At 53.4% G+C, this 22,097-nt stretch overlaps 1 protein-coding gene across 1 annotated transcript in view; it reads left to right on the top strand.

The window, feature by feature from the left end:
- Positions 1–4: 4 nt before the first annotated feature.
- lama5 (laminin, alpha 5) overlaps positions 5–22,097 on the top strand; it is a gene marked incomplete at its 5' end in the record, with an annotated part of 33,264 nt that continues 11,171 nt past the window's right edge. Inside the window, 53 exon segments of the mRNA XM_049005446.1 lie at positions 5–59; positions 62–118; positions 1,764–1,828; positions 1,830–1,899; positions 2,029–2,150; positions 2,152–2,164; positions 2,263–2,400; positions 2,582–2,631; positions 2,893–2,914; positions 2,917–2,991; positions 3,174–3,226; positions 3,496–3,601; positions 3,778–3,877; positions 4,102–4,264; positions 4,856–4,948; positions 4,950–4,989; positions 5,698–5,790; positions 5,793–5,843; positions 5,952–6,054; positions 6,133–6,164; positions 6,167–6,327; positions 7,122–7,252; positions 7,620–7,728; positions 8,034–8,130; positions 8,229–8,367; positions 8,369–8,426; positions 8,585–8,616; positions 8,618–8,709; positions 8,796–8,818; positions 8,820–8,936; positions 9,580–9,695; positions 9,979–10,190; positions 10,562–10,763; positions 11,597–11,741; positions 11,831–11,971; positions 12,141–12,305; positions 13,634–13,747; positions 14,054–14,137; positions 14,482–14,712; positions 15,067–15,180; positions 15,704–15,834; positions 16,147–16,227; positions 16,725–16,939; positions 17,351–17,451; positions 17,550–17,733; positions 18,980–19,123; positions 19,335–19,471; positions 19,860–19,970; positions 20,098–20,209; positions 20,684–20,851; positions 21,130–21,326; positions 21,469–21,585; positions 21,684–21,838. Coding sequence (XP_048861403.1) covers positions 5–59; positions 62–118; positions 1,764–1,828; positions 1,830–1,899; positions 2,029–2,150; positions 2,152–2,164; positions 2,263–2,400; positions 2,582–2,631; positions 2,893–2,914; positions 2,917–2,991; positions 3,174–3,226; positions 3,496–3,601; positions 3,778–3,877; positions 4,102–4,264; positions 4,856–4,948; positions 4,950–4,989; positions 5,698–5,790; positions 5,793–5,843; positions 5,952–6,054; positions 6,133–6,164; positions 6,167–6,327; positions 7,122–7,252; positions 7,620–7,728; positions 8,034–8,130; positions 8,229–8,367; positions 8,369–8,426; positions 8,585–8,616; positions 8,618–8,709; positions 8,796–8,818; positions 8,820–8,936; positions 9,580–9,695; positions 9,979–10,190; positions 10,562–10,763; positions 11,597–11,741; positions 11,831–11,971; positions 12,141–12,305; positions 13,634–13,747; positions 14,054–14,137; positions 14,482–14,712; positions 15,067–15,180; positions 15,704–15,834; positions 16,147–16,227; positions 16,725–16,939; positions 17,351–17,451; positions 17,550–17,733; positions 18,980–19,123; positions 19,335–19,471; positions 19,860–19,970; positions 20,098–20,209; positions 20,684–20,851; positions 21,130–21,326; positions 21,469–21,585; positions 21,684–21,838 — 5,837 coding nt within the window.

Here is a 22,097-nt window from a genome sequence, read left to right as displayed (position 1 = left end):
TGGCTGCCTGGATGGCGCGTGTGACCCGGTAACAGGACAGGCTGTTTGCCACCCTGGGTACCAGGCTTCGCCTGTGATCAGTGTGCCCCTGCATACTTCAGCTACCCCCTGTGCCAGCGTAAGACCCCCGGCTCTCTGCTTTCCATCATTCCCAGGCTGTTACTCAGAGGTGCTCACGCTCCTCCTAATCTCTACCCCTCCCCTCCTCTCTCACCTCTCACTCGTTCTCTCTCTCCCCACCACTCTCCTCCCCTTTCTCACCCTCCCTATGTCTCTCCTGCTTTCTCCTCCCCTCTCCCGCCCTCCCCTATCTTCTCCTCTGCCTCTTCCTCCCATCCCTCTCTCCTCCTCTCCCTCCCCTATCTTCTCCTCTCTCCCTCTTCCTCCCATCCCTCTCTCCTCCCCTCCCTCCCCTATCTTCTCCTCTCTCCCTCTTCCTCCTATCCCTCTCTCCTCCCCTCCCTCCCCTATCTTCTCCTCTCTCCCTCTTCTCCCTTCCCTCTCTCCTCCTCTCCCTCCCCTATCTTCTCCTCTCTCCCTCTTCCTCCTATCCCTCTCTCCTCCCCTCCCTCCCCTATCTTCTCCTCTCTCCCTCTTCCTCCCTTCCCTCTCTCCTCCTCTCCCTCCCCTATCTTCTCCTCTCTCCCTCTTCCTCCCATCCCTCTCTCCTCCCCTCCCTCCCCTATCTTCTCCTCTCTCCCTCTTCCTCCCTTCCCTCTCTCCTCCTCTCCCTCCCCTATCTTCTCCTCTCTCCCTCTTCCTCTATCCCTCTCTCCTCCCCTCCCTCCCCTATCTTCTCCTCTCTCCCTCTTCCTCCCTTCCCTCTCTCCTCCTCTCCCTCCCCTATCTTCTCCTCTCTCCCTCTTCCTCCTATCCCTCTCTCCTCCCCTCCCTCCCCTATCTTCTCCTCTCTCCCTCTTCCTCCCTTCCCTCTCTCCTCCTCTCCCTCCCCTATCTTCTCCTCTCTCCCTCTTCCTCCCATCCCTCTCTCCTCCTCTCCCTCCCCTGTCCTCTCCTCTCCCTCTTCCTCCCTTCCCTCTCTCCTCCTCCCCCTCCCCCTATCTTCTCCTCTCTCTCCCCTCTTCCTCCCCATCCCTCTCTCCTCCCCTCCCTCCCCTATCTTCTCCTCTCTCCCTCTTCCTCCCTTCCCTCTCTCCTCCTCTCCCTCCCCTATCTTCTCCTCTCTCCCTCTTCCTCCTATCCCTCTCTCCTCCCCTCCCTCCCCTATCTTCTCCTCTCTCCCTCTTCCTCCCTTCCCTCTCTCCTCCTCTCCCTCCCCTATCTTCTCCTCTCCCTCTTCCTCCCTTCCCTCTCTCCTCCCCTCCCTCCCCTATCTTCTCCTCTCTCCCTCTTCCTCCCTTCCCTCTCTCCTCCTCTCCCTCCCCTATCTTCTCCTCTCTCCCTCTTCCTATCCCTCTCTCCTCCCCTCCCTCCCTATCTTCTCCTCTCTCCCCTCTTCCTCCCATCCCTCTCTCCTCCTCTCCCTCCCCTGTCCTCTCCTCTCTCCCTCTTCCTCCCTTCCCTCTCTCCTCCTCCCCCTCCCTATCTTCTCCTCTCTCCCTCTTCCTCCCATCCCTCTCTCCTCCTCTCCCTCCCCTGTCCTCTCCTCTCTCCCTCTTCCTCCTATCCCTCTCTCCTCCCCTCCCTCCCCTATCTTCTCCTCTCTCCCTCTTCCTCCCATCCCTCTCTCCTCCTCTCCCTCCCCTATCTTCTCCTCTCTCCCTCTTCCTCCCTTCCCTCTCTCCTCTTCCCCCTCTCCACAGCCTGCAGCTGCAGTGCCGTGGGCTCCCTTTCCGGGGGATGTGACCAGTTTGGTCGCTGCCAGTGCCCGCCCCGGGTTCCAGGGCCCACGCTGTGAGGAGTGCCTCTCTGCCTTTCTCTCATACCCGTATTGTCAAGGTGTGGATGGAGTTGGGGGGGGGGGGGCATCTACCTAAAGGGCTCGGCTCCTCGAGGTGTGTTTGAACGATGAGGAGGTGTTTGGTGGCTGGTCCTTTGTGCTGAATCAGCACCCTTCCACCCCCCCAGTGTGCTCGTGTGATCCCAGGACCTCCCTGGACTCGGACTGCGGTCCGACCGGACACTGCCGCTGCCGGCCCAATTTTGCCGGCCCGTCATGTGACCAGTGTGCGCCCGGTTACTACGGTTACCCCCAGCTGCATACGTGCGTCCACCTGCATCCAAATTTTTACATACGCATTCTGGTTCACAAACCCATCTGAACGCCCCCCCCCCCCCTCCCGCCCTGCCACCCCCATGCAGCCTGCCAGTGCTCCCACGAGGGCTCACGCTTCAGCTCCTGTGATCAGTTGACAGGACAGTGCAGCTGCCTGCCCAGTGTCGTAGGTCAGCACTGCGACTCCTGCAGCCCCGGGTCCTATGGCTTTCCGCTGTGCCAAGGACCATCGTCGGGTGACGGGTGGGGTTCCACGTGGGTGGGGCCCTGGGTGGGTGTGGCCACATCATGGGTGTGGCTACTGGTGGGCGTGGCTCTGGGAGAGCATATGCTCTGTGTTACTACACACACTGGGCCTGATCACTGGTGAAACTGACTAGGTTTGCTGTCGCTCTGTTCTGCAGCGGGGCACTTGCAACCCGGCCGGTTCGCTGCAGATTGAGGCCTCCCCTGCCGTAAGTACAGGACGTTCCAGAAAAATGACCTGCATCTCCTCCGGGTTTAACTCCTGCAGGTTCTTCTTGCTTCCACTCGTTTAGAAAGTTATCTCACCCACAACGGGTCTCAGCGCGTTCAGTCTGGATGCCGTTCCTCCTGAATGTATCTGTACGCCGCTCATTCCCTTCTACTTCCCCACTTCCTGCTGGAGGAAGGTTCGTGAATCTGAATGGATTTCCAGTGGTGCGTCTCACTCACCTGCCCGCTTCTCACCTCAGGGCTCGTGCGAGTGCCGTGCGTATGTGAGGGCCTAGCGTGTGACCAGTGTAAACCACTGTACTGGAAACTCTCCTCCGACACCCCGTATGGATGCTCCAGTAAGGAACCTTCTAGAAAGCACCACACCCGTATATGGACCATTTCCTGGTCCGTTGCCAGGCTGAGTGTGACCGTGTGTAATCGTGAATAACTATGTGCGAAGATGCATGCCTGTGAATGACCGTTTGTGACCATTAATGACAAGGCGTGACCGTGTGTGACCACATGTGCTCTTTCCCAGGCTGCGAATGTAACACAGACGGCACCATCAGCTCGGTGGCGGAGTGCGTTCAGGTACGAATCTGGCTTTAACATTTCCGGCTTTGACGTGGGGGGAGCTGACCGATGGGGAGGTCTGATCTGCCACATGCTTAATGATACAAAACTCAAATCTGACACAGCTGGTTAGGCTATTCCGGAACACGCGTGTAACTCCACGCGTCAAATTAGTGGAAAAAATGTGGGTAGCAGCTCATCGATGTTCTGATTCGTTGCCGTGTTTTTCCGGCCTGACCGCATTACACTGTAAGTAATTTTGAACGACACTCTCCGTCGCCCCCTAGAGCACGGGGCAGTGTTACTGCAAGCCCGGTGTCTGTGGCGGGACCTGTGCTGTGTGCAAAGATGGCTACTTTAACCTGCGCAGTGACAGCTTCTTTGGCTGTCAGGGTGAGTCTGACACACATGGTCGCGCCCGGAAACACTTTTATTTACGCTTTCGAGGTTTATTAACGTGCACCACTGCATGTTTTTGCCTCTGGTGTATCTGTGTTGTTTTGTCTGTTAGTGTGTCTACAATTTATGGCTGTGCCCATACGTACCTCTCCCCTGCCCCCCCCCCACAGGCTGCCAGTGTGACATCGGTGGGTCTGCTGGACTGTCGTGCGGAGAGAGGAACGGACGCTGTCGATGCCGTCCCAATGTGGAGGGACTCAAATGCAACCAGTGAGTGTGAACGCAGGACCCTTGAGGTTTGGGAGGGCCGGGCCCCCTGTTGACCACAAACAGTCGCTACGCTTAATATTACGTAAACGCGTTCCTTATGTGGGAGATGCTGAAGCAGCATGTTCTGTTAACCAGTTCGCTTTTGAAACATTTGAGGGGAATTTATTTTGGGTGGGGTCTCAGAAAGCACTCACCCCCCACCCCCCACACACATACACACACAGGCCCCGTCCGGATCATTACTTCCCGGACTTGCACCACCTGAAGTTCGAACTGGAAGATGGGAGCATGCTGGACGGCCGGTCGGTGCGCTTCGGCTACGACCCGCTGGAGTTCCCTGGCTTCAGCTGGAGGGGTTACGCCCAGATGTCGCCCATCCAGGTGAGAGCCAGACGGTCTGCTCCACATCACTGCAGCCTTACCTTCCACATCACTGCAGCCTTACCTTCCACATCACTGCAGCCTTACCTTCCACATCACTGCAGCCTTACCTTCCACATCACTGCAGCCTTACCTTCCACATCACTGCAGCCTTACCTTCCACATCACTGCAGCCTTATCTTCCACATCACTGCAGCCTTACCTTCCACATCACTGCAGCCTTATGTTGCGCATCCTTGCAGCATTTATATCTTGCAATTAGCGTCATGTTTTTATACATGGATAAACTGAAAACATATTTTGCTGTAGAACTGCGTTTATTTGCATTATTTGTAATGTCAATTTTTTAAATGTAGGATGTAAACATGTCAGTCACATCTTTGCGCTTTCTCTAGCTTGCATGCTCGTGATCTCTTATCAGGAAAGTTCTGCGACTCTCCTGGTCATTCTTTACTTTGGCTCTGTTGCTGGCTTGCTTCGGTCTGTGGGTGTATTATGGGATATGCTGGGGCGAGAGGCCGTGTGGTTGGGGGATGCTCTGCACCGTTCTCCTTCCTGCTCTCTCTTCCCTCTGGCCCAACCCACTCCCCAGCCCAGGTGATGGTCACTGTGCTCGTTGGTTCCCCGGACCTCTTCCACGTGGTCCTGCGCTACGTTAACCGCGGCGTCAGCGGAGTGTGGGGACGCGTGGTCTGTGCTGGAGGACAGGAGGAACTTTGTCTGTGGCAACTGTAAGTGATGGTATCCTGGCCCCCACCCCATTAACCCTGCCCCCCATTAATCTCCCCCATCCCACTCACTAACCCCACCCCCCCTAGTAACCCTGCCCCCCACCCTTGGCTGTCTTTCGTGGGAACCAGAGGGTCTAATCAAGAGGTGTCATTCTGCGTGCGTTTCTGGGATCCCCCCCCCTCCCGGCTAATCGAAGCCCCGCCCCCATCTGCCCCAGCACGAGTTGTTTAACTCAGATTCTGTGTCCGGTACACCCCACCCCCCCACCCCCATCCCCCTGTTCCAGAACAAAGTCAAAATGTTGGTGCACGTGATGGAAGCCAACTTCTATCTTACCCGCGTCATCCTGAGATATGTAAATAGAGGAGATGCCGTCTCCTACGGTAAAATAACAGCCTATCAGTCCAGTAAGAGAGGTACGTGTGCCCTGGGCGACTGTGCGCCACCTTGTGGCGAACCGCCATCCATGACATGTGTCTCAACGTTTGTGCTGTAATGTGCTTCCAGTTTTACTGTAACTGAATAACTAATGCAATGTGAGGATTAATTGCTGAGAGACTGATTTGGATTGTGTACAGTCACCTGACCCCATGACCCCAGTCAGGATAAGCCGTTGATGGATGGATGGATGGATGGATGGATGGATGGATGGATGGATGGATGATCTACGTCACTTCTCTGTCTGTTGCTCCTTTGTTCCCCATCAGGCTCAGCGCAGTCCAAACAGATCCTGTTCTCCCCGAGCACGGAGCCCACCTTCATCCACGTGCCACAGAACAACTTTGTGGAGCCGTTTGTGCTGACCCCGGCATGTGGACGGTGGTCATCGAGGCCGAGGGCGTCCTCCTGGTGGGTGTGGGGGAGTGCGCTTTCGGGAATCACTCCACTCTCACACACGCCACGCAGGACACCTTCACGTTTGGTGAGATGGTAACATCTGCGCCGTTCCCCTCCCTCCCAGGACTTCTGGTGCTGCTGCCTAGCGCGTACTACGAGGCTCCCATCCTGCAGGTCACAGTCACCGAGCCGTGCACCTACGCCCCCCTGCCGGACGCCAGCCAGAAGTGAGTCACCCCCAGCAAGGGTGGGGGGTGGGGGGGGGGCATGGTCACAATCCAGATCATAACCTTCCTGTCTTCCAGCTGCCTGCTCTATACCTACCTCCCCCTGGATGGGTCCCTCACGTCTCCGGCACAGAGCTCAGCTGCCAGTCCGGGAACCACCTGCCCCGGCTCTGCCACACGAAGAGGATCACAGCAGAGCACCCCCCCATGGCCGTGTGCACGGGCAACGACGTGAGTGCTGGCCGCAGTGTCTGTGTCTGTCTATATGTGCCAGTCTGTGTTTGTCTGTCTGTGTCTGTGTCTGTCTGTCTGTGTCTGTCTGTCTGTGTCTGTCTGTCTGTGTCTGTCTATCTGTGTCTGTCTATCTGTGCCAGTCTGTGTCTGTCTGTCTGTGTCTGTCTATCTGTGCCTGTCTGTGTCTGTCTGTCTGTGTCTGTCTGTCTGTCTGTCTGTATCTGTCTGTCTGTTCTGTGCCTGTCTGTCTGTGCCTGGCTGTCTGTGCCTGCTGTCTGTGTCTGTCTGTCTGTGTCTGTCTGTCTGTGCCTGTCTGTCTGTGTCTGTCTGTCTGTGCCTGTCTGTGTCTGTCTGTCTGTGTCTGTCTGTCTGTGTCAATCTGTGTCTGTCTGTCTGTGTCTGTCTATCTGTGTCTGTCTGTCTGTATCTGTCTGTCTGTGCCTGTCTGTCTGTGCCTGTCTGTCTGTGCCTGTCTGTCTGTGTCTGTCTGTCTGTCTGTGCCTGTCTGTGTCTGTCTGTCTGTGTCTGTCTGTCTGTGCCGGTCTGTGCCTGTCTGTCTGTATCTGTCTGTCTGTGCCAGTCTGTATCTGTCTGTCTGTGCCTGTCTGTGCCAGTCTGTATCTGTCTGTCTGTGCCTGTCTGTGTCTGTCTGTCTGTGCCTGTCTGTGTCTGTCTGTCTGTCTGTGCCTGTCTGTGTCTGTCTGTCTGTGTCTGCCTGTATCTGTCTATCTGTGCTGGTCTATGTATCTGTGCTTGTCCTTTAGAATCGCACTGAATTGTCAACCCTCCCACCCCCCAGGTGACGGTGCAACTGCCGCATGCCGCTCCCCCAGCCCGGGGACTACGCCATGGTGGTGGAGTACGCCAGCGAGGGGGAGGCCCCCCAGAGCCTGACGGTGTCAGTCAGCGTAGTGGGAGGGGGCACCCAGCTGGAGTACCTCACTCTGCTGCACTGCAGCTACAGGTGCATTAGCACATCGTAACAATCTATAAAATGTTTATAAATCACCTGGAAAGCCTGTAATTAATACAGTGTTTATAAATGATTGATTGATTGATTAATTAATTGAACTACAACAGGTATGCTAGCAGGTCGTAACTGCTGAAGGTGCATTAGCGCGTCGTAAACGCTACTGGTGTTACTTAGTATATTTATCCGTCCTATATTAGATAGGGAGGGGTAATGTAGTCAAACGAATGAAAAGAGCTTAACTCCGCCGTCCTGTAGGGGCACACAACCTGCATATTATCGACTTACCCACTGGGGGCCTTGGGGGCTGCCAGCAGGCCCCTAATGATTAACACGGAGTCCCATCTCTCTGCGGCCCCAGCTTCCTGTGCAGGGTGGTCGCCGTAGACGACAAACATCGCGTGGCCTTCTTCAGCCTGTCCGCCTCTGCCGAGGTCCAGCTTGTCGCGGACGCTGCCACTTTCTTTCTGGTGAGATGCCACGCTGGTTGGCTGCTGGGTCGCCCTCTCGCCTGCAGGGGGCGGCTTCTTACATTCATTCACGGGCACGACTCGTTCTGAAGACCACCAGCATCATAAATATTGTAATTATCATTGTACCTGAAGGGAACGTCTAGCATAAGAAGCAGCTAATTTATTTATTTACTTACTGCCTTATGTGTTAGTTCTTTTAAGAGAGACTTTGCACTCCGTCTGCAGCCTTCGGATTGAGGGTGTTTTAGGGGGTATTATGGGATTTTCTGAAGGGCGTATCTGTGCTGGGTTGGTCTCCACAGCACAAGGTCCACCTGATCCCCCGTGAGAGCTTCACCATGGAGTTCCTGGAGCCCTCGGTGTTCTGCATCAGTTCCCACGGCTCCTTCCCCCCGGCAGGTAAAAGCCGCGCCGGACCGCGGTCAGTCGTCAGACCCGCGAACCCAGTATGGTGAATTAAACCGCCCCCCCCCCCCCCCCCCTCCCCACCCAGAGAGGCCTGCGTTCCGTCCCGCTCCAGACCCCCTCCCGCGCCTTGGTGCTCAAGGAGGGCCAGCCGTCGTCAGTCCCAGAGCAGGTCCTAGCACAGCCACCAGAGACCCCACCCCCTACAGACTCCGCCCACTTTGTGTCACGTGAAGGCCCCGCCCACTGCAGCGGACGAAACGGAACATGTTCGGCTGGACTCCTCCCAGGTATGCCCCCCCCACCCTGCACGCATGTTCACATGTGTGTTGCTGTGTATCTCAGTCCTTTACACAGATAGGAATCCCCCCAGCAGACCCCCAGGGAGTCTGTTTGCTTTCTCTGCTAACCTGATATCTCCCCCCCCCCCCCACCTCTCCCTGGTTAGAACGCAGTGACCTACTCCACCCGAGTGTTACCCTGGGCCCTACGTCGTCATCCTGCACCACCACCAGCCCCTCTATGCCACCTTCATGCTCCACGTCTTCCTCAACGGCGGCCGCGTCTGGCAAGGTGAGCAGAAGCAGCCAGCAGCCCCATAGTCCCGCAGCCCCGCCAGGCTCTCCGCCGAGCACTGACCGCCTGCTGTGCCATTCCAGGCCACGCCAACGCCACATTCTGCCCCCCACGCCTACGGCTGCCGCAGCCTCATGGTCGCCGAGAACCAGATCATCCTAGACGTGACCGACAACGACGTCATCCTCACCGTGCAAGTGCCCAACGGCAAAACGCTGTGGCTGGTAGGAAGAGCTTGGACTCCGGATCTTTATGGGGCTCGTTAAGGATAATTAATGTCAATTGCAGGTGTCTAAGATGTAGTGTGTTTGTAGGTTTCAAATACAGACTCCAGATCCAGACAATTTACAACTTGGATACACTAACTAATAGTCATTTGAATTTTTGTTAAGCTTTAATTGTATTAAGCTTTAATTGTAAGCTTTAATCCAGGGCGGAGTGGTGGCTATGAGGATTGGGATCTGTGCCCGCAACTTGAAGGTTGCTGGTTCAAATCTGATGAATCCCTGGAGTGATTCTACTCCTTTGGGCCATTGAGCAAGGCCCTTAGCCTGTAATTACTTCATCCTGGATATGACGTTAATCTGCATCCAGCCCTATAAGGAAGTCCTCATACTAGCAGGGCAAAACTGGGAGGCTGGTGGCAAAAACTCACATTGGTCCATTTGGAGTAGTGTGGTGCTGAGGTACCATCAGCTGCACTCAGGTTCTCATCCCTGAGGTGGTTTGCCTTGTGGTGGGTGCAGCAACACGCTGTATCAGTGCCTGCTCCTTACCTCTCTCTTTAATTGTATAGAGCGAAGGTAACCTATGTACCACGAATTAGACGATCAGGATCTTTTAAAAGCATTACTGCCCACCTGCCAGGATTACGTCCTGCTGGTTCCCGAAGAGAGTTACAGCTCTAATTACCTTGACGAAGAGCCCCTCGACAAATCCTACGACTTCATCAGCAGCTGTGGCCAAAACAGCTTTTACATAAAGTAAGTTTAAAGTCGTACATTAATGGTTTCCCATTCACCAGAAAGTTCCTTTCCACAAAATATCCGTTTGTGACCAAGCAGACACTGAAAATATGTCATGTCATTCAGGTTCGTTAACACACTAATTATTGTGGTGCGTTAAATCATCCCAGTGCGTTAAATCAGCGTTTTGCTGCAATTAGGCTCAGATGGCAGACGTCCCTAACGTAATCTGTTTTTTGTTTCCCATTTGTTTCTTTTAACCGCCCCCCCCACCCTCCCCGACCCGCTTCCGGTCCGCCAGCCCGACCACGTCCTCGCGCTTCTGCCGAACGTCGGCCGCATCGCTCTCGGCCTTCTTCAACAACGGGGCGGTACCATGCGCCTGCCATGAGGCCGGGGCCTCGTCAGACACCTGCGAGCCGTTCGGGGGCCAGTGCCGCTGCCGGCCGCACGTGATTGGCCGGGACTGCTCGCAGTGTGCCACTGGTTACTGGGGCTTCCCCAACTGCAGACGTAGGTGTCAGTCACACCCGTGGGGAGCTGGGACCTGTTACCGGTCACATGACTCTCTCGTCCATGTCCATTTTCCACTGACCCCACCCTCTCCCTGCTGACTCCACCCTCTCCCCACTGACCCCGCCCTCTTCGATTGACTCCACCCCTTCATAATGACCCTGCCCTTTCCCTGCTGACTCCACCCTCTCCCCACTGACCCCGCCTCCCCTATTGACTCCACCACCATAATGTCCCTGCCTTCTTCCTGCTGACTCCACCCTCTCCCCACTGACCCCGCCCTCTCCTATTGACTCCACCCCTTCTTAATGGCTCTGCCCTCGCCCTGCTGGTTCCGCCCTCCTCCCACTGACTTCACCCTGTCTCCTCAGCCTGCGAATGTGGAGCACAGCTATGCGAGCCCATGTCGGGGGAGTGCATCTGCCCACCCCGCACGGTGCGCCCAGAATGTGTGCGGTGCGAGCCCCAGACGTTCGGCTGCCACCCCCTGATCGGATGTGAGGTCTGCAACTGCTCCCAGCACGGAGTGGCCGCCATGGACACCAACTGCGATGCGGATAGCGGACAGTGCAGGTGCGGGCGGGGCGCCAACGGTGGCTGCTCACTGGACGTGAGCATCATGGGGGCTGCTCATTGGTCTAGTGTAATTGGCCATGATTCCTTTAAGAGTCTTGCAGTAGATTAATATTTCATCATCTTTAGGTCTAAACGCCCCCCGCATCATGGCTGTTACAGTAGGGACTCTGTTGGTGGGTTTCCCCTTTTTGGGCATATCCAGCCAGACTCTCCGCCTGGGCATTGTGCCCCCCCACCGGCCCCCGCAGACATGTCAGCTGCCCTTCCCAACATGCCAGCGAAAAATAACCCGGAGCCATTTTAGGAAACTTTATCTGTCCTTGTGCTCCGGTTTGGTGGAATCAAATTTTCCAGCCTGCTGGCCAAGTCCCCGAGTGTGAGAATGAACCACCCGGATCCCGAGGGAGGCTCCCCTGGGCGGCTCGGGGAGGGAGAGGGACCCCACGGGTGGTGTCTGTCAGGATGGGGGGCCGGGAGATCGATGCGGTTCTGCTTTTTTGTGGGGGTGGGGGTGGTGCTGAAATCCTGCTGCGTGATGCCACATTCCTAGTGTGCGTTCCCGACACGCTCCAAGAAACGTGTCTGGATATGATGGGCGTTCCGCGCTGCCTGGGGCTGAAGCCCTTCCCAAAGGCCCCCAGATTCCAGGTGCATTTTGTGGAAAAACATCAGGGACACGCTGGCATCCCATGGGCCCTGTGTCCGTACTCGCCCTGGTACTACACCGGGGCAGCCTGACCACGCTCCTTAACGGGGGGGGGAGGGGGCGTTCGATCACGCGTCCAGAAGATTCTGCGACAGTCCTAACTTCCCGCTATTCCATCACTCAGGTGCAAGAACCACATCGTGGGTCGTCAGTGTGACCGCTGTGTGCCCGGGTTCTACGGTTTCCCACACTGCCGCCGGTGCGACTGTCACGAGGAGGGCACAGAGCGCGACGTGTGTGACCCCCACACGGGCAGGTGCCTCTGCAAGGTGAGCTCCCCCCCTCTCGCCCCCCTTCCGGTATCTCCACCCACGCATTTTGGCTCTTAACGCCCGCCACCTCCGTCACCCATCTCCAGGAGAACGTGGAGGGCCCCCGGTGTGACCAGTGCCGCATTGGGACCTTCCTCCTGGACCCTGCTAACCCCAGAGGCTGCACCAGCTGCTTCTGCTTCGGCGCGACAGATCGCTGCCGCAGCTCGGACAAACGCCGAGCCGAGGTACTCCACCAGGGGGCGCTGGTGTGCGTCAGACCCCAGCGAGGGCGTCCCTGCCCTACCAGACATATTCCACTCCTCCACTGCTTTAAAAATCCCCAGTTTGGCCTCAACTGCGAGTGATGCCTTTAAATAGCTCACTGTTTTGAGAAATTGGCTCATGGTCTTCCAGCTGAAGGACATGAATGGGTGGAGCCTGCACTCGGGAGACCGACAGGAAGTGCCCGTCTACACCGACCTGAAGCAGGACCTGGTGGGGGCCGACCTGAGGGACGTGCCCGATGTTTATCAAGACCTGCACTGGCACGCCCCCCCCCGCAGCTACCTGGGCGACAAGGTGCCGTCAGCCTGTGGTCTCACACAACATGTCTGTGCAACATTCTGCAGAGAACATTACATCTCATTTACGCATGTCTGACCTTTAACTTTCTGCTGATATACACTATTTGGACAAAAGTATTGGGAAACCTGCCCGTTACACCTACAGGCACTCTTATGACACCCCATTCTAAATCAATATGGAGTTTGTCCCCCCCCCTTTACAACTGTAACAGCTGCCACTCTTCTGGAAAAGCTTTCCACAACATTTTGGAGTGTGTGTGTGGGGGAATTTTTGGCCATTTGTTCTGAGCATTTGTCAGGTCAGGCACTGATGTCGGACGTGAAGACCTGGCTCGCAGTCTCCGTTCTAGTTCATCCCAAAGGTGTTTGATGGGGTTGAGGTCAGGGTTCTGTCTGGGCCAGTCAAGTTCCTCCACACCAAACTCACCCAACCATGTATTCATGGGCCTTGCTTTGTGCACAGGAACACAGTCATGCTGGAGCAGAATAAGGTCCTTCCTCAAACTGTTCACACACAGTTGGAAGCATAGAATAGTCCAGAATGTTTTGGTGTGCTGAAGCATTAAGTGTCCCCTACACTGGAGTAAGGAGCCTAGCCGTGAATGACCCATTTTTTCCACAAATGTTTGTAAACCTGACTACATGGTTGGGTGCTTGATTTTCTATACCTGTGGCAATGGGTCTGAATGAAACACCTGAATTTTTTGTGAGGCGTGTCCCAATGCTTTTGTGTGTATAGTGTAGCAGAAAAAGCTATATTTGACTGCCAAGGAAGGATGCTTTTGGGTGTGGGGGAGCACTTGGGGGGGGGGGGGGAGGTGCAGTGGGAGCACTTGGGTGTGGGGGAGCACAAGACATTAATACTTCAATTCATGTCTAATTAGGGCATTTAAGACATGAATATTCGAGTCTCCGCCTGGGCCACATGTGTGTGGAGTTTGCATGTTCTCCCCATGTCGTCGTGGGGTTTCCTCCGGGTACTCCGGTTTCCCCCCACAGTCCAAAAACATGCTGAGGCTAATTGGAGTCGCTAAATTGCCCGTTGGTGTGCATGTGTGAGTGACTGGTGTGTGAGTGTGCCCTGCGATGGGCTGGCCCCACATCCTGGGTTGTTCCCTGCCTCGTGCCCATTGCTTCCGGGATAGGCTCCGGACCCCCCACGACCCAGTAGGATAAGCAGTTTGGAAAATGGATGGATGGAAGACATGAATATCAGGTTGCCGATTGCTGTCGCTGTAGCTCCGCCCCCGGGGCAATCCAGGGCCAATCGGAAGGGGCAGATGATTTGGTGACTCACCCCTGATGTCCCTGTCGCTACTGTAGGTGTCGTCCTATGGGGGGTACCTACGCTACCAGCTGTACTCCCAGACCCAGCACGTAAGGGGCGATGGTCTGGATTTGCCAGCAGAGACCTTCCGGCCTGACGTCATACTCAAGGTACCGACAGCATCCGGCTAAGAGTTTCTGGGGCGAGGGAACCAAGAATTTGGGCAAAATCATGTCACCATGAGTCTGCGTTGGATGGATGGATGGATCGATGGATCGCGCACACAACACACACATTTAAACAGTAAAAATGACAAACGTTAAGATTTTATAATGAACTTTAAAAAACTAAATATTTAATTAGATCAGGGTACATAATTAAAACTGAGAGTTCAGTTTGCAGCCTTTTCCCCGTGAGTTTACATGAACACTGGGGTGAGATCTGGGCAATGCAGACATGTGTCTCTCTGCCTTCAGGGGAGCCAGATGACCGTGGTGTACATGGAGAAGGAGTACCCCGATCCCGGCAGTCCCCACAAGGGGGCAGTGCACCTCGTGGAGGTAACACTTTCCAGCGTTCCTGGCTCATTGCCGTACTTTGCTGTCCGTGTTTATAGTTTTTTTTGTATGTACTGGATATGTGGGGGGAGTTTTAGAGCTTTTATACAGAGTTTTAGGTTTAAACTTCTCATTTGCCTGCTGAAATGAGGAAAGTAAGTCTCGATTCTTGTAATGAAAAATGACCATGAAGGCGAATCGGGTTTTATTGAAGTTTTTTCTAACAGGTAATAAATGCAAATTTCATTCCTGTGTGATCTCACCCGTTCATTCTGATATGCCAAGTATGTTCCTTATCGTAATGCATCCCTGCCTTTGTAACTCCTCCCACCCTCTCTCTCCCCCAGGGAAGTTTCAGGCATGCTCAGACGGGCAACACGGTGTCTAGGGAGGAGCTGATGATGGTGCTGAGCAGCCTGGAGGCCCTGCACATCCGCGCGCTGCACGCTCAGTCGTCACTGGACGTGTCCCTACGCCATGTGGTCCTGGAGTATGCAGACCACTCGTCCAGCAGGGAGCCGGCCAGCAGCGTCGAGATGTGCCTCTGTCCCGCCAACTACCAGGGCGACTCCTGTCAGGTGCCCGGACACGCTAAGCCGCTCGCCACTGTCAGACCAAGTCAAACTCAGCTTTAAATAGCGCCCTCTGCTGTTTTGGAGTATAACACACACTGCGATTATAACACACACCGCGATATTTTCTGTTTTTTTAAAGATAGAACAATAGAATTCGGTTTGAGGATTAATGCAAAGTTACTTAAATATATAACCGTTATATGATTAAATGCTGAAACGTATGATTTTATATTTCAAAATTTCTTCTGTGCATCTGTCAAAAAATTCTTTACATGGCTGCCGTAACAGGGCCGAACTCGCTGTGTTCCCTCCTGCCTCACACTGATATGCTGTCTGTTTATGGTGCCCCTCCCACAGCGCTGTTCTCCCGGGTACTACAGAGATGGCAAGGGCTTGTTCTTGGGGAAATGTGTCCCCTGTAACTGTAATGGACACTCTGACCACTGCCTGGATGGATCAGGGATATGCATGGTCAGTATTTACAGTGTGTGTGTGTGTGTGTGTGTGTGTGTGTGTGTGTGTGTGTGTGTGTGTGTGTGTGTGTCTGAACAGGACGACCATCTGTAACAGGCTTTGTTTGTCTGTCTCTCTCTCTCTCTCTCTGCCTGCTTGCCTATAGTCAAGCTGAACCCACAGACTTTGGGATTTGATATTGTGTAATTATATGGATGTAGGCAGAATGATGTCACCGTTGGGCCCCTGAGCGAGGCCCTTAACCCCCAATTGCTCCAGGGTCTGTCTGACTCTCAAAAATGTACTTCGCTTTGGCTAAAGGTTTCTGCTAAATAAAATGTAAGTCAGGTGGTACCTGGTACTTGTATTACTGGGGGAAGGGACTGGAGATTTCGGGCTCCTGACTGAGGGGATGGATACTGTCTCCTGATAATCTTACCCTGTGGAGCGCCTTTGAGGAGGCCCCGCCCTGATCCCGTAGGCCACACCCCTGCGGCGGCCGCCTGCCTCACTATGGAGACTGACACCGTTCTCCCCACAGGACTGCCAGCATAACACCGCGGGTGACCACTGCCAAAAGTGCCGCGGCGGTTTCCTCGGCAACTCCACGCTCGACGGCCACGCCCACTCCTGCACCAGCTGTCCCTGCCCCCTGCAGGTCACCTCAAACAAGTCAGTGCGGCCCTCTGTTGTATGGCGGGGGTGGGTGGGGGGAGAGGAATGACACACTCTCTGTGCAGTGCTGTGGTATTCAGCAAGGTCTGTGTGGCACTGCAGGTAGGTCTGCACCCTACTCTGTAAGGGGAATCCCTCCTCTGCCAGTGGTCGGTACTCCGTGATCGGGTCCATATTCTGAGAAGGCGTCTGTACTTTGCCAGCAGTCTGTACTTTGTCAGGGGGGGTCTGTTTTCTGACCGGAGGTCTGTACTGCTCGAGAGCACCCTGTCATCTCAACTGACACCCTACTCTTTAAATCCCTGTCAGTTTTGCAGAGGGCTGTGTGGATCGCCTGGGCCACATGCAGTGTCTGTGCATGCGAGGCTACAGCGGCCCCAACTGTGAGAGGTCAGTGCTGATATATGACTGTGTGTGACCACGTATAACCGTATATGACAGCTTATGACGGTGTGTGACCACGTATAACCGTATATGACAGCTTATGACAGCTTATGACTGTGTGTGACCACGTATAACCGTATATGACAGCTTATGATGGCGCATGACTGCGTATGACAGCTTATGACTGTGTTTGACCACATATGACCGTATATGACAGCTTATGATGATGTATGACAGCGTATAACAGGGTATGACTGCGTATGACCATGCATGACAGCTTATGACTGTATTTGACCACATATGACCGTATATGACAGCTTATGATGGCGCATGACTGCGTATGACAGCTTATGACTGTGTTTGACCACATATGACCGTATATGACAGCTTATGATGATGTATGACAGCTTATGATGGCGCATGACTGCGTATGACCATGCATGACAGCTTATGACCGTGTATGACCACGACGGTGCATAATCACTGCCTTTTGCTTCCTCCAGATGTGCTCCAGGTTTCTATGGCAACCCCATGGTGATCGGCAGCACGTGTCAGCCCTGTCAGTGCCACGGCAACACCGACCCCAATATGCTGTTCAGCGACTGCGACCCGCTGACAGGCGTGTGCCGAGGCTGCATGCACAACAGCGCTGGGCCGCACTGCGAAACCTGCGCGCCAGGTTTCCACGGTGACGCCATCGACTCCAAGAACTGCACCAGTAAGAAAGTCGGCTCCCGGATTATGGGATTTGGCCTTCATTCATATTTAATGTGCACTTTTGAGAGTATTTTGGTTTTGCCACCTATTAGCAGCTCAGGTATTTATTCATTTATTTGACATTTATTTGTTGTATTTTTGTTCCTTTAAGTTTTAATCTACGTTTTAATTAGTCCTGTTTCTTGTAAAATTTATTTCATTGATTTATTGCCTTTCAACATTTTTAGGATTTAGGATAGTACTTTATTGATCCCACAGTGGGGAAATTTGTGTGTTAATTTGCGTGTTAATTTTGATATTATAGTATTGATATTATGTTTGAATTTTAGTGCCATCGTAACAATGCTGAGCGGTTTTGTGCGTTCTCGGGTCACTCGCTCCATCCCGCGGCGTTTCTCCTTTGTTTACCCAGGATGCAGCTGCTCTCCGTGTGGCACTGCATCATGTGACCCACACACAGGGCAGTGCCACTGTAAACCCGGTGTGACGGGGGCTCTGTGTGATCGCTGCGAGGTGAGTGCATGCGTCAGTTTACGTAGCATAGCCAAGTGGGACACTCACATTCACCCACCCACCCAACTCGACTGGAACCTCCATGCTGCCCCCTACAGGCCGGCTCGTTCGGGTTCGACTCCTGCAGTGGCTGCCGGCACTGCGACTGCGATGCGGCTGCCGCCCTCTCGCTGCCATGTGACCAGAACAGCGGAGCGTGTGTGTGCCAGCCTGGCGTTAACGGGCCCCAGTGTCAGCAGTGTGCCCCCGGTTACTGGGGATACGGGCCTGACGGCTGCAGGGGTGAGACGCAAGGACGAGGGGAGAAGGGGAGAGGGGAGAGAAGGGAGGGAAGGTAAGGGGAAAGAAGGGAGGAGAGAGTGAAGGAGGGAAGGAAGAGGGGAGGGAATTGAGGAGGGGAGAATGAAAGAGAAGGAGGAGGGAGGGAGAGAGGGAAGAAATGAAGAGGACAAAGAGGGAGTGCAGCTAATAAAGGGAAGGAAAGATGGAGGGTTAAGTAGATATTCCCTCTCAGTAAATTCTGCATTTAACTGTGTTTTAAATTGTTTCTTTATATCTTTACATTTTCTATATATATTCTATATGGCCAGAAGCACTGGGACACCTGGCTATTACCACAGGAATTGGCCCCATTCTAAACCCATAGGCATCACTGGAGTCGCTCCCCATTTGCAGCTACAAAGGGGTCCAGCCCACCCCCCCTGAGAAGCAGCCGCACACCATTAGCCCCTCACAGCCGGCACCATGCAGTCAGGCAGGAAACGTTCTCCTGGCATCCGCCAAACCCAGACTCATCCATCAGACTGCCAGACAGAGAACCATGATTCATCACTCCACAGAACACGTTTGCGCTGCTCCAGTGTCCAGTGGCAGCGTGCTTCACACCACTGCATCTGACGCTTCCCATTGCGCTTGGTGATGTGAGGCTTGCGTGCAGCTGCTCGGCCATGGAAGCCCATTCCGGGAAGCTGCTGGAACACAGTTTTTTTTGTGCAGGACTTAATGCCAGAGGAAGTTTAAATCTCTGCCCTTATTCGGCGACTTTTGCACACTGTGCACTTCAGCACTCGTTGAGTTTCTGTTGTCCCTTAATAACTTTTACTTTGCATTAGTACCACGTGCAGTTGACAGTGGAATATCTAGTAGGGAAGAAATATCACAAACTGCCTTATTGCAAAGGCAGCATCCTATGTGAGTACCAGGCTGAGCTCTTCAGAACCACATATTCTTTAAGAAATATTTGCAAACCTGACTGCATGGCTGGACGCTTGATTTTATAAACCTGTGGCAATAGATCTGAATGAAACGCCTGAATTCAGTAATTAAGAGGCGTGTCCCAATACTTTTGTCCATATAGTGTGTATTTTCTTTTGCTGTACTTTTCATTTTCCATGTCTCAGTAGGCATGTGTGAATGTCCCACACATTTCTACTCTGTTTATTAATTAACGTGTTTTTCATTACGAGCAAAGAGACTGAAATTTCATCTCGAAATTTAACGCAGCATGTAACCTCACTTAATCCCCCAGAGTGTAAATGCCGGACTGGGCTTTGTGACCCCCGCACGGGGGAGTGCCGCTGCAGCCCGGGCCTGATGGGGAGGCAGTGTGACCTCTGCGTGGAGCACAACAGCGTCCCTGTGCTGACCGCCGCAAACTCATTGCACTGCCAGAGTGAGTGTGGGCGACGGCGCCCCCTTCTGGCCAAACCACCATCTATGGGATCCTCCAGCACTATTGAAACTTTCTGTGTTTTTCCCGATCATTTCTCTACCATTGTTAACTTATTGCCGGCTCTGAGTAATGAGACGTCCGACAGTTTGCTTTGTGGGCGTGACCGGCGCTGCGCTGCATTCTGATTGGCTCTGGCCTTGGTCGTTTCCAGGATGTGACAGCTGTGTCACGACCTTGCTGGATGATCTGGAGCGCCTGGGCGACCTCTCCCAGTTGGGGGACCTGAACGCTAGCTCCACCGCCTGGACGCGGCTGCACAACCTGAACATCTCCATTGCTGCTGTGGCTGTGAGTGACCCCCCCCACCACCATCACCACCACCGTCATTTAAAAATCAGCAGTCCTCTGTTTTCATTGGTTAGTTGTGTCACGTGACATAAATAGCGACTCCACATTGGCGGAGCCTGGCACACACACAGGGGACTGTCGTTAAGAAGGCACCCACAGTCGTGTCCAGGGCCAGTCAACCCACTAGGCGACGTAGGCAGCCACCTAGGGCACCATCTGCTGATGGGGGATCCAATTTAACAAACCCTCGGTGTTTCACTGCCTGTGGAATTTATCCTGGGGGGGCGTGACATGAGCTCCACCTACAGGTCACAAGACCGGCGTGTCCACTCCACCACTGTCTCATTCACTGTCCTCTTCTTCCCACTCGTATGTTTCATTACCTCAGGAAAACCTGGAGACGTTTAACCAGACTTTGGATGACAATAGGAACAGGATGTACGTGCTGGAGAACGAAGCCCGGATTATCGCGTCAGACACGGACGACCTGGAGAAGAAGGTCAGACAGCTGAACTCCTCACACTCCGAGATCGTCAGAAAGGCCCTCCATCCCACAGGCTCGTGGATTAAAGTTCATCCATTGAAAAGCATCTTTGACGAAGTTTTCTGTATTTTGACCCGGCCAGGCGAATTTGACGAGGAAGAAAGCGACCGACCTGAAACACAACGTGAATGAGACCCACCAGCGTGCCGAGGGCCTGCTAAAGCACATCCGGAGCATTGTGGGAGAAATCAAAGGTGTGTGGCCATTTCAGCGTGTGAACTTGGTTGTAAATCTTGCTACGTCCATCTATCCAGACTGTATAAGCACTTATTCAGGGTGAAAGTGGGAGACTGGGATCTATCCCAGCAAGCGCAGGGCACCAGAGGGACGGGATGCAAGCCCATCACAGGGCACACATATAAACTGGCATATATATAGACCCTTAGACCCATGCAGACATGGGATGATTATGCAAACTCCACACACGCAGATGGGGCGAGATGGATGGATACTCACTTAATCACTCACTTACTTGCCTACTTACTTGCTTGTCTTTCTATCTTACTTAATTTTTTACTTACTTACTTAATCCCTAGAGAGATGTTTGGTAAAAGCCAATAAATCGTGATCTTTTAGAAGATGCTTTCTGTCTGGACCAATAAAATAAGCTAATACAGTAAGCAAAATACACGTTAAAGGACGTGCCCTCGTTTCATTTCCATACCTAGACTTAATAGCCCAAGCTAACAGCACATCCATGAACAAGACTGAAGAATCAGTGGAGGACCTGTCAGAGAAGCTGGCCCGGGTGGAGGACATGCTGCGGGAGATGAGCTTCAAGGACTTCAAGCACCAGAAGTACCTGGCAGATACGGAGCTGGCAGAGGCCAAAAAATGTCAGTGACCTTCTGAACTTCACCGATCTCTACTGGTTCTCCCATCATCTGCTGCTCCTCTTGTTCTAATGATTCTTGTTGATTGTTCCTTCTTGATCTTCCTGGCTTCTGGGGTTTTGTATTTACAGTTGATTGTGTGTTTACTTGATTGTTTTCCAAGAATTTTCCAATTTCAAGCATTCAGCTTCGACTCTTCCTTCTCATACTGACCTCCTTTCACTTTTCTATTGTCTCTGTTCTTCTCTCTCTGCCCTCCTTGTTACCCTCCCAACCTTCAGTAATTGACCGAGTGAAGAAGGAGATCGTGAACCTGTTTTCCCGCAATGAAGACCTGATGAAGAGCATCAGAAACAAGCTCGCGAAGTTCCACGACGAGCTCAAGGACCTGAGGAATGCCCTCAGCGAAGCAGAGAACAACACAGCCCGTGCAATGGAGACAAACGGCATCAACGAGAAGAGGCTGGAGGACGTCCTGGTGAGGGACACGGACCAGCAACTTACATGCTTGTGTAGTCCAGATAAAGTTCGATTCCACAACGTTCTGCACAGATTTTGCAGTGACCTACCTGCTTTCGGCATCTGCGTTGCTCTTGTTGTTCATTTTTCATATTCTTTAGCAAAGAGTTCGGGATCTGCAGAGCCAGAAGAAGATGGTGGATGACCTGTTACAAATGGCAGAGGATGCTGTGACCCAGGTCAATGACCTTCTGTCCATGCTACAGGACTCCAAGGAGGTCAGTCTTTTCAGGGGCACCTGCAATCACCTGGCTCTTACAGACTAAATCGTTTTCATGCAAACAACTTTCCTGGATGTTCACTTGATTCCCCTTAGGATTACGAGCGCCTGGCTGCCAAGTTAGATGGAGCTCGGAAGCCTTTAGCAGAGAAGGTGCAAAAGTTTGCCCCCGCAGCAGCCAAGATCCCATTGGTGGAAGATGCAGAACAACACGCCAAGCTACTGGACGAGCTGGCCAATAACCTCACTAGGTAGGTGGGTCTTAGGAGGATAGCGAGAGGCCTTAGTCTCCAGTTTGGTCTTAGTCGACTTATCTAACTGAAAGGACTAACCAGCTGATCACAGTCCATCACTCTAGGTCCCTTTGGGAAAAGCAGGAGACCTCGATCTTGGACAATGATGTATCAGGGAGGATCAGTAGCTTGTAAGCAGAGCAGCAAACTCTGCATTAGCTCAGGGTTTCAGAAGAGCGTTGAAGATATATGAAGATACGAATATATATGGAAACCT

This window comes from Brienomyrus brachyistius, unplaced genomic scaffold, assembly GCF_023856365.1.
Source record: "Brienomyrus brachyistius isolate T26 unplaced genomic scaffold, BBRACH_0.4 scaffold314, whole genome shotgun sequence".
NCBI lineage: Eukaryota > Metazoa > Chordata > Actinopteri > Osteoglossiformes > Mormyridae > Brienomyrus > Brienomyrus brachyistius.
This window is presented reverse-complemented; position numbering and strand designations above follow the sequence as displayed.